This window comes from Phyllobates terribilis, unplaced genomic scaffold (genome assembly GCF_046119375.1).
Source record: "Phyllobates terribilis strain yellow unplaced genomic scaffold, ASM4611937v1 Scaffold_4__5_contigs__length_816908805, whole genome shotgun sequence".
In the NCBI taxonomy this organism is placed as follows: domain Eukaryota; kingdom Metazoa; phylum Chordata; class Amphibia; order Anura; family Dendrobatidae; genus Phyllobates; species Phyllobates terribilis.
In genome coordinates this window covers 610,021,345-610,033,587 of record NW_027362764.1, presented here as the reverse complement: position 1 = coordinate 610,033,587, position 12,243 = coordinate 610,021,345, and the positions used below count along the sequence as shown (strand labels likewise).

At 39.3% G+C, this 12,243-nt stretch overlaps 1 protein-coding gene across 1 annotated transcript in view; it reads right to left on the bottom strand.

Moving 5' to 3' along the window:
• The window catches only part of SNTG1 (syntrophin gamma 1), a 1,226,946-nt gene that overhangs the window by 345,651 nt on the left and 869,052 nt on the right, over positions 1-12,243 (bottom strand). The window contains exons 8-9 of the mRNA XM_073679284.1: positions 8,620-8,663; positions 8,494-8,535 (exon numbers count right to left, since the gene is read on the bottom strand). Coding sequence (XP_073535385.1) covers positions 8,494-8,535; positions 8,620-8,663 — 86 coding nt within the window. The remainder of the gene's footprint in view (positions 1-8,493; positions 8,536-8,619; positions 8,664-12,243) is intronic.

The window sequence follows — 12,243 nt, the reverse complement described above, 5'->3', positions numbered from 1 at the left end:
ATTAAATTCATTTATTTAGACTTTACAAACGTGTAGTTCTTTTTCTTTGCTGTATTTATTTCGCCCCTTGAGGAAGCAACAGCGAAACGCACGTTAGGTGTACATGTGAGAGAATGTAAACCATATGCAGCTCTGTTAATCATTACTAATGCTATCTACCTTGCTTGTGAGTTTTGAAGTTAAACATGATCCATATATACTGATTTATTACTAAGCTATCGTTGCGGCACATATACTGTATACTAGTACTCCTTGCATCTTTAATATGGGGAGCTATGTATTTAAGCACTTTGCACCTATAGTTCCCTGTATGATTCCTCATGGATTATACTATTTTTAATAATTTGCATGTACCAATGAGGAAGCTCTTAATAACATCAATGTCCCTAGCATATATAAATAATATATCCCCTTTAAAGCCAAGACTTAATAATACGTGTCTGCTCCCTGGGCTTTAAGAGCCTGACCTGTATTAATCGAAGTCAATCGCAGCATTGCGGTGGCAAGGGGAGGTGATCCCAATACTCACCTCCTCTTCCGGCCTCCAGCGCTGTTTGCCGCGGCTTCCTGGATGCTGCCATGACAACCCAATTTCGTCATGACAACATCCGGGTCACCAGACAGCAGGAAGATATTTTGGTCATGTGCAGTGCATGACCAAACTATCTTCTCCCTGTGCAGCGCTGACAGCCTGCATAGCACAGGGATGGTGCTCCATTCCTGTGCTATGTAGGCGATCAGAATAAAAAAAGTGAAAGTCCCATAGTGGGACAAAGTATAAAAGTAAAAAAAAGTGTCAGAAAGTGAAAAAAAAAATTGTAAAAATATAAAAAATAAATAAAATAAAAAAAATAAAAATATAATGTACCCATCAATAAATATTATTATGAAAAAAAAACAATAAAAGTACACATATTTGGTATCGCTGCATCCAGAACGACCTGACCTATAAAACTGTCCCACTAGTTAACCCCTTGAGTGAACATGGTAAAATAATAAATAAAAAACGAAGCAAAAAACAATGCTTTATCTTCATACCGCCAAACAAAAAATGGAATAACATGCGATCAAAAAGACGAATATAAATAAAAATGATACCGCTGAAAACTTCATCTCGTCCCGCAAAAAACAAGCTGCCATATAGCTCCATCAGCCAAAAAATAAAAAAGTTATAGCTCTCAGAATAAAGAGATGCAAAAGAATAATTTTTTTTCTATAAAATTGCTTTTATTATGTAAAAGCGCCAAAACATAGAAAAACTATATAAATGTGGTACCGCTGTAAACATACTGACCGGAAGAATAAAGCTACCTTATCTATTTTACCACACAAAGAACAGAAAAATTTTTTTTTTAAAAATCAATTCCTGCATTATTGTTTTTGGTTTATTCTGCCTCTCAAAAATCGGAATAGAAAGCGATCAAAAAATGTCACGTGCCTGAAAATGGCACCAATAAAAACATCAACTCATCCTGCCAAAAAACAAGCTGTCACATGACTCTGTCGGGCAAAATATGGAAAAATTATAGGTCTCAAAATATGGCGATGCAAAAACTAGATTTTCCAAAAAAATGCGTTTAGTGTGTGACGGCTGTCAATCATAATGATTCTGGTATCTCTGTAGTCGCACCAACCTGAAGAATAAAGGTGTCTAATCACTTATACTGCACGAGAAACCGTGTAAAAAATAAACTCTAGGGTTAGGGTTGTGCTAGGTTGAGGGTTGGGGTTACGGTTGGGGTTGGGGTTAGGGTTGTGCTAGGGTGAGGGTTGGCATTAGGGTTGGGGTTAGGGTTGGGGTTAGGGTTGGGTTAGGGTTGAGGTTAGGGTTGGGCTAGGGTTGGGGTTGGGATTTGTTTCAAAAGTAAAAAAAAAAAATGACGATATGGCAACTAGTGTTGAGCGCAAGTGCTCACTACTTGAGTTTGCATCGAGTGCTCAGGTATACATTGAGTATTGCGGGTGCTCGATTCTCCTCCCCATATGCTTCGCGGGCAAAAAAAACCTTGTTGGGATTGCCTGGCTTCGCAGGCAAAAAAAAAACTCGCGGGGATTGCCTGCCATGCACGAGTGATCCCCACATGTTTTTTTGGGGTGTCTAATAACCGTGAAACATGCATGTCACTCGAGTACCCACAATACACGGTGCATACCTGAGTACCCGATGCAAACTCAAATAGTGAGCACTTGCGCTCAAAACTAATGACAACTTATTCAATATGATGATCTAATGTTATCAAATTCTGTGTTGTACCTCTGGGTTCAAAATGTTCACTATACCCCTTGATAAAATCCTTGAGGGGTGTAGTTTCCAAAATGATGTCACTTGTGTGGGGTTTCCACTATTTAAGCACATCAGAGGCTCTCCAAAAGCAACATGGTGTCTGCTCTCGATTCCAGCCAATTTTGCGTTCAAAGAGTCACACAGTGCTCCTTCCCTTCTGAACTCTGCTGTGCGCCCAAACACTGTATTTTCCCCTCATATGGGATATTGGAAAACTCAGAAGAAATTGCACAAAAGTTTTTAGGGTCAATTTTTAGCTCTTACCCTTGTGAAAATAAAAAAATTGGGGCTAAAACATTATTTTTGTGGAAAAAGTTTGATTTTTTTATTTTCACGGCTCCATGTTTTAAACTTCTGTAAAGGACTTTGGTGTTCAGGGTGCTCACCACACATCTAGATAAGTTCCCTGAGGGGTATAGTTTCTAAAATGATGTCACTTGTGTGGGGTTTCCACTGTTTAAGCACATCAGGGGCACATTCGCTAATTATTCAAGCAAATTTTACATACAAAAAGTCAAATGGTGCTCCTTCCCTTCCGAACCCAGCCGTATGCCCAAACAGTGGTTTTCCCCCACATATGGGGTATCGGCTTACTCAGTAGAAATTGCACAACAAACTGCATGGTGCAATTTCTCCTGTTATCCTTATGAAAATGCAAAAGTGGGGGATGAAATACATTTTTGTGGGAAAAATCTGAAAATTTTATTTTTACAGCTCAATGTTATAAACTTCTGTGAAGCATCTGGGGTTCAAGTTGCTCACCACACATCTAGATAAGTTCCCTGAGGGGTCTAGTTTCCAAAATGGTGTCACTTGTGGGTGGTTTCCTTTGTTTAGGCACATCAGGGGCTCTCCAAACGCAACATGGCGTCCGCTAATTATTCAAGCAAATTTTACAATCAAAAAGTCAAATGGCGCTGCTTCCCTTCCGAACCCCGCCGTGCGACCAAACAGTGTTTTTCCCCCACATATGGGGTATCTGCTTACTCAGGAAAATTGCACAACAAACTGCATGGTGCAATTTCTCCTGCTACCCTTATGAAAATGCAAAAGTGGGGGCTGAAAATATTTTTGTGGGAAAAATGTGAAAATTTTAATTTTACAGCTCAATGTTATAACCTTCTGTGAAGCACCTGGAGGTTCAAGGTCCTCACCACACATCTAGATAAGTTCCCTGAGGGGTCTAGTTTCCAAAATGGTGTCACTTGTGGGGGGTTTCCACTGTTACCACATATGGGGTATCTGCGTGTCCAGGGGAAATTGCACAACAAATTTTGGGGTCTATTTTTTCCTGTTAGCCCTGCGAAAATAAAAAAAAATTGGTCTAAAGTAACATTTTTGTGAAAAAAGTTAAATGTTCATTTTTTCTTCCACATTCCAAAAATTCCTGTGAAGCACCTGAAGGGTTAATAAAGTTCTTGAATGTGGTTTTCAGCACCTTGAGGGGTGCAGTTTTTAGAATGGTGTCACTTTTGGGTATTTTCTCTCATAAAGACCCCTCAAAGTCACTTCAAATGTGATGTGGTCCCTAAAAAAATGGTTTTGTAAATTTTGTTGGAAAAATGAGAAATCTCTGGTCAACTTTTAACCCTTATATCTCCCTAATAAAAAAAATGTTGGTTCCAAAATTGTGCTGATGTAAAGTAGACATGTGGGAGACGTTATTTACTAACTATTTTGTGTGACATAAAGTACAGACCAAAAGGTTGGACACACTTCATTTAAAGATTTTTCTTTATTTTCATGACTATGAAAATTGTACATTCACACTGAAGGCATCAAAACTATGAATTAACACATGTGGAATTATATACTTAACAGTGTGAAACAACTGAAAATATGTCTTATATTCTAGGTTCTTCAAAGTAGCCACCTTTTGCTTTGATGACTGCTTTGCACACTCTTGGCATTCTCTTGATGAGCTTCAAGAGGTAGTTACCGGAATGGTCTTCCAACAATCTTGAAGGAGTTCCCAGAGATGCTTAGCACTTGTTGCCTTTTGATGCCTTCAGTGAGAATGTACAATTTTCAAAGTCATGAAAATACAGAAAAATCTTTAAATGAGAAGGTGTGTCCAAACTTTTGGTCTGTACTGTATCTCTCTTATTTAAGGGCATAAAAATTAAAATTTTAAAAATTGCAAAATTTTAAAATTTTTTGCCAAATTTCCATTTTTTTCACAAATATCAAGTGATATCGAAGAAATTTTACCACAATGAGGAAGTAGAATATGTCACGAAAAAACAATCTCAGAATCAGGGGGATCCGTTGAAGCGTTCCAGAGTAATTACCTCATAAAGTGACAGTGGTCAGAATTGTAAAAATTGGCCTGGTCATTAACGTGCAAACCACCTTGGGTTGTAAAGGGGATATATAGGCATATAATATATAGATATATACACTGCTCAAAAAAATAAAGGGAACACTCAAATAACACATCCTAGATCTGAATGAAATATTCTCATTGAATACTTTGTTCTGTACAAAGTTGAATGTGCTGACAACAAAATCACACAAAAATCATCAATGGAAATCAAATTTATTAACCAATGGAGGTCTGGATTTGGAGTCACCCCCAAAATTAAAGTGGAAAAACACACTACAGGCTGATCCAACCTTGATTAATGTCCTTAAAACGAGTCAAAATAAGGTTCAGTATTGTGTGTGGCATCCACGTGCCTGTATGACCTCCCTACAACGCCTGGGCATGCTTCTGATTAGGTTGCGGATGATCTCCTCCCAGACCTGGACTAAAACATCCGCCAACTCCTGGACACTCTGTGGTGCAACCTGATGTTGGTGGATGGAGCGAGACATGATGTCCCAGATGTGCTCAATCAGATTCAGGTCTGGGAAACAGGCAGGTCAGTCCATAGCTTCAATGCCCTCATCTTGCAGGAACTGCTGGCACACTCTACCCACATGAGGTCTAGCATTGTCCTGCATTAGGAGGAACCAAGGCCCAACCGCACCAGCATATGGTCTCACAAGGGGTCTGAGAATCTCATTTCGGTACCTAATGGCAGTCAGGCTACCTCTGGTGAGCACATGGAGGGCTGCGCGGCCCTTCAAAGAAATGCCACCCCACACCATTACTGACCCATTGCCAAACGGGTCATGCTGAAGGATGTTGCAGGCAGTAGATCACTCTAGCACGGCGTCTCCAGACTCTGTCACATCTGTCACATGTGCTCAGTGTGAACCTGCTTTCATCTGTGAAGAGCACAGGGCACCAGTGGCGGCTTTGCCAATCCTGGTATTCTGTGGCAAATGCCAAGCGCCCTGCACTGTGTTGGGCTGTGAGCACAACCCCCATCTGTGGACGTCGGGCCCTCATATCACCCTCATGGAGTCAGTTTCTAACCATTTGTGCAGACACATGCACATTTGTGGCCTGCTGGAGGTCAGACACAGCAAACCTTCTTGACACAGCTCGCATTGATGTGCCATCCTGGACGAGCTGCACTACCTGAGCAACTTCGGTGGGTTGTAGAGTCCGTCTCATGCTACCACAAGTGTGAAAGCACAACCAACATTCAAAAGTGACCAAAACACCAGCCAGAAAGCATTGGTACTGAGATGTGGTCTGTGGTCCCCATCTGCAGAAACACTCCTTTATTGAGTGTCTCTTGATAATTGCCAATAATTTCCATCTATTGTCTTTTCCATTTACACTACAGCATGTGAAATTGATTGTCAATCAGTGTTGCTTCCTAAGTGGACAGTTTGATTTCACAGAAGTTTGATTCACTTGGAGTTATATTCTGTTGTTTAAGTGGTCCCTTTATTTTTTTGAGCAGTGAATACAGTGCTGGCCAAAAGTATTGGCACCCCTGCAATTCTGTCAGATAATACTCAGTTTCTTCCTGAAAATGATTGCAATCACAGATTCTTTGGTATTATTCTCTTCATTTAATTTGCTTGCAAGGAAAAAACACAAAAGAGAATGAAGCAAAAATAAAATCATTGATCATTTCACACAAAACTCCAAAAAAGGGCCGGACAAAAGTATTGGCACCCTCAGCCTAATACTTGGTTGCACAACCTTTAGCCAAAATAACTGCGAACAACTGCTTCCGGTAACCATCAAGGAGTTTCTTACAATGCTCTGCTGGAATTGTAGACCATTCTTCATTGGCAAACTGCTCCAGGTCCCTGATATTTGAAGGGTGCCTTCTCCAAACTGCCATTTTGAGATCTCTCCACAGGTGTTCTATGGGATTCAGGTCTGGACTCATTGCTGGCCACCTTAGAAGTCTCCAGTGCTTTCTCTAAAACCATTTTATAGTGCTTTTGGAAGTGTGTTTTGGGTCGTTTTCCTGCTCGAAGACCCATGACCTTTGAGGGAGACCCAGCTTTCTCACACTGGGCCCTACATTATGCTGCAAAATTTGTTGGTAGTCTTCAGACTTCATAATGCCATGCACACGGTCAAGCAGTCCAGTGCCAGAGGCAGCAAAGCAACCCCAAAACATCAGGGAACCTCCGCCATGTTTGACTGTAGGGACCGTGTTCTTTTTTTTGAATGCCTCTTTTTTTTCCTGTACACTCTATGTTGATGCTTTTTCCCAAAAAGCTCTACTTTTGTCTCATCTGAACAGAGAACATTCTTCCAAAACGTTTTAGGCTTTCTCAGGTAAGTTTTGGCAAACTCCAGCCTGGCTTTTTTATGTCTCAGGGTAAGAAGTGGGGTCTTCCTGGGTATCCTACCATACAGTCCCTTTTCATTCAGATGTCGACGGATAGTACGGGTTGACACTGTTGTACCCTCGGACGGCAGGGCAGCTTGAACTTGTTTGGATGTTAGTCGAGGTTCATTATCCACCATCCGCACAATCTTGCGTTGAAATCTCTCGTCAATTTTTCTTTTCCATCCACATCTAGGGAGGTTAGCCACAGAGCCATGAGCTTTAAACTTCTTGATGACACTGCGCACAGAAGACACAGGAACATTCAGGTCTTTGGAGATGGACTTGTAGCCTTGAGATTGCTCATGCTTCCTCACAATTTGGTTTCTCAAGTCCTCAGACAATTCTTTGGTCTTCTTTCTTTTCTCCATGCTCAATGTGGTACACACAAGGACACAGGACAGAGGATGAATCAACTTTAATCCATGTTAACTGGCTGCAAGTGTGATTTAGTTATTGCCAACACCTGTTAGGTGCCACAGGTAAGTTACAGGTGCTGTTAATTACACGAATTAGAGAAGCATCACATGATTTTTCAAAGGGTGCCAATACTTTTGTCCACCCTCTTTTTTAGGTTTGGTGTGGAATTATATCCAATTTGGCTTTAGGATAATTCTTTTTGTGTTTTTTTCATTGAAAACAAATTAAATGAAGAGAATAATACCAAAGAATTTGTGATTGCAATCATTTTCAGGAAGAAACTGAGTATTATCTGACAGAATTGCAGGGGTGCCAATACTTTTGGCCAGCACTGTATATGTATACCCCTATCTTCACAAATTTGTGGGAAAATCTGCTTCAATGTGAACCTACCCTAAAATTCCTTCCATACTTCAGTCGAACCAGCGGCAAACAGATTAAAGCTTATAGATCCTATAGTATCTACTTACAGAATACGAGCGGCATTGCAACAACTGTAGAGTGCTTTGATAATACTGTGGTGCATCTGCGCAAACTGCATTACGCCATCTCTTCTTTACTTTTTATTGAGGGTGGCATGCTATGTTATTTGTGCACAAACTCTTTTATCGTAAATTTTGTGGCAAGGTTCATTGAAGGGTGAATATTGACTTTTAGGATTGCTATTTCCAATATATTGATTTAGAGTTCATGTCCTTTTCTCTGAAGAGGCGATTTGCAAATATACAAACTCTTATCAGAACAACTGTTTAAGGTTGAAAACATCTGTAGCTTCATAAATTCCAATAAGCAAATTTATGGCAAAAAAAAAAAAAATTTTGGAAAGGATACATTTGTACCCCAAGACCCCAACTGTATCAGAACACTTACCTGCATTAATTTGCATTATGATTTTTTTCACAAGATGTATGCAAAAGTATATAGTAGCAAATATCTATTAATAAATGCAAATGGTTTCACCAAATATGAACAACAATCATGGTGTGGATTTTCTATAACTGAATTTCAAAAAGTGAGTTTTGATTTGGAGTTGTGTCTTATTTATCTCCCTATAATAAAAGGTTAGTATTATATTTCTGTTATCTATAATTAAACACTTACCACTTCTTCATGCTTACACTTCCTCACATTTATGCCATTGATCTGAAATAAAAATATATTCATAGTTATTATCGGCAGCTGCCAGGACATTTAACCATTGGAATTGTAGCACAAGTTATGCCTTACCTGCAGAATAGCATCTCCAATGAACAAAAGACCAGAAAGCTCAGCTGCAATCATAAGATCAAAAATAATGATGAATAAACAAAATGGACACAATATAGATATTATGATCTTTAATATTTGATTTATGTGAATAATACCAGATGCTGTTTCTTCCCTCTAGAATCACACTTCAAAGTATTTTCCATGCTGATAATTTGAAATATAAGATACAGAAACTCATTTTCCAGGCTGCCAAATGTAGAGGGCCTGGGAAGAAAACATTAATCCTCTTAAGTCTCCTATGGGCAGTCGCAGGAATCACAGACTTGGTAATTTTGGTATTTCAGCGATAGCATTTTCTTGGTTAGCAACAAGAAAGATGCATCTATCTGCCACAGTGGTATAATTCAATTTGCCTCTAATTCTTCCCCAAGTAATAATTTATTTTTTCATTATCCAGTCATCACACAGAGATTGAAAAGCTTTGTAATGACTCCCAGACTTTAAGAAGAGCCGTGTGTACTTTGTGCATCAAGGCAAAAAACCCACATGGAAAAATAATTTCTTAGATAAATGAAAAGGATGTCTGCATGTGGTTTATTTAAATATTAGTAGATTTGCTGCTCTCCAGGCATGCTAACTGTAATCCAATGCAATAGCGTTCTCCTTACTTTATTGGCTTCATATACATATAAGCTTTAATAGCATGATTGCTGTGGGAACTAGTGCATTTGGGAAATGCTAAGCAGATACCATGCAGCTAAAGTGACATACTTGATTTTAAGTCTACGCGTTAAATGAATAAGCATACTACTTCAAGGGTGGTAAATCCTGAGAATTCTAGTTTGATTGCTGACTCTTACTGACTGCTACTGCCAACCGCTGATCTGAATGACATCTAGTGAGACCCATAGATATATAGCAGGAATTTCCTGGCAAAAACTAAACATGATCCATCCACAAAGTAATTATATCATGTTATATAAACTCTGCATACACTATATAATATAAAAGAAAAAAGACTCCCTGAAGAAGGAAACCAAAGTTTTCTAAAAAGCATTGGAGATGTTGAGCACTTCGACCAGCAGAAGTCACTGTCTTCCTGTTCAGAGTGACATCACACGTAGGGACTTCCGTAGGGACTCTTGTGTCCACATTCCAGCTCAGTGAGTCGCGCGACCAGCTGAAGTGCGACTATTTGCATGAAGATTTCTTTTGAACTCCTGAACTCTTAGTATTGGAAAAGGAGTTTAAAGAGCTATTAAGGCTTTTGCCGGGACATTCACCAAACTCAACCCCAGCAAGTGAACTACAAAATTAGTTTCCAGTGCACCTGTACCACACCAGTAGGAATTTACCAGTGTGTGTTGGGAGGTATACTATTGGGGGAACAAGTGTTTTTCTTGTTTAATTGCGTCTGTTAATTAAGGTCAGTTTATCCATTTCAGCCTTAAGTGGACTTCAGCGCACAGTATATACTTTTTAGGACAATACAATCTAATTATTTATATCATGGGATGAATCCGCCTACCATGATTGCATTGATGACAGCTGATTAAATTCTTAGCACCATTGTGACACCTTTTTATAATTTAATTCTCTTGCTTGGATTGCTATCCTTCAGGATCTCTAAAGTGTTTGAGCCCTGGAAGGGATTACTATGACTACTACTATATACATTATTGACTTACAGAGTAACTGTTTATTTCGTAAATCAATAGTTAGTATGAAAATAAGCAACTTTATAATTCATCAGAAAAAATAGCTTCTTTCTCTGCCAAAGTCGTTATCAAAATTCTCAATTGTGAGGTAAAATCTGTATTCAGTGAAGACAGACTGTCCCATTACTGAGATAGGAGATGGCAGCTTCTACTGATACAATTCAATGTAGATGGGAAGAGGGATGAGCTAGAGGCAGAGCTCCTCTGCTCAATCTGGCCAGACCTGCTGGGTTTTCTCCAGATGTCACCAGTTCAAGGTGATTAGCTGGCTATATAGCTAGCTGGCAATGGTCAGACCATTGCAAGTCATAGACTTGCTAGGTGGTGTGTTTGCTCTTTGTTCTGTGATCTTTTATTCTGATCTCTGTTGCCAGACCTCAGATTTGCCTTTTGCCTTTGACGTATTCTGCCCTTAGTTGCCTGACCCCAGACTTTGCCTTTGACTATTCATTTGTCTTATCCCTTTTGTCTTTGATGTACTCTCCTCAGACTCCTTGACTTCCCTGCCTCATGGCTTGTCCATGACAAGAGACATAGCGTTCACAGGTATTTATAATTCCTATTTTCAATGGCATCTTTTTTCCTTCTTTCAATGGCGACTTTTTCAAAATGTAAATGTAATGACCAAAAGTTTCTTTAAGCCTCAATTTTTAAAAACTGTTCCTATGAACATAATGGTTTTATGCATATAGTATTTGTTGTGCTTAAAAAGAGCAAGAAGAAATGTATTTCTAAAAGAGGAAAACTGAAAGTAATAAAAGTACAGCACTGCCAGATGTGTCTCGTAGAACAGAAGGTAAGCGGGTCTTCTGAGAAAGGCAATTTGTAATTCAGAAGGATAAAGCTTTAGTATAATCTCAATCACGCTGGTTAAGAAAGTTGTAGCTTCAACTGTGCACATGCACTGTAAAGTATAAAAATCTACAGAAGACTAATCCAATATATTTATGACTCTTATTAGTACTAATCAGGCAAATTATGGTTCTATTAGCTAGTTAAATGTAGAAAAAAGAAAGAACAAGCAGAGAATAAACTGCCTGACTATAGTGAAGATTTAGTTTAATACTTGAAAAATGTTTCATTTATAGTGACCATACAGTGGTGGCCAAAAGTATTGGCACCCCGGCAATTCTGTCAGATAATACTCAGTTTCTTCCTGAAAATGATTGCAATCACAAATTCTTTGGTATTATTATCTTCATTTAATTTGCTTGCAAGGAAAAAACACAAAAGAGAATGAAGCAAAAATCAAATCATTGATCATTTCACACAAAACTCCAAAAATGGGCCAGACAAAAGTATTAACACCCTCAGCCTAATACTTGGTTGCACAACCTTTAGCCAAAATAACTGCAAACAACCGCTTCCGGTAACCATCAATGAGATTCTTACAATGCTCTGCTGGAATTGTAGACCATTCTTCTTTGGCAAACTGCTCCAGGTCCCTGATATTTGAAGGGTGCCTTCTCCAAACTGCCATTTTGAGATCTCTCCACAGGTGTTCTATGGGATTCAGGTCTGAACTCATTGCTGGCCACCTTAGAAGTCTCCAGTGCTTTCTCTCAAACCATTTTATAGTGCTTTTGGAAGCGTGTTTTGGGTCATTGTCCTGCTGGAAGACCCATGACCTCTGAGGGAGACCCAGCTTTCTCACACTGGGCCCTACATTAGGCTGCAAAATTTGTTGGTAGTCTTCAGACTTCTTAATGCCATGCACATGGTCAAGCAGTCCAGTGCCAGAAGCAGCAAAGCAACCCTAAAACATCAGGGAACCTCCGCCATGTTTGACTGTAGGGACCGTGTTCTTTTCTTTGAATGCCTCTTTTTTTTTCCTGTACACTCTATGTTGATGCTTTTTCCCAAAAAGCTCTACTTTTGTCTCATCTGACCAGAGAACATTCTTCCAAAACGTTTTAGGCTTTCT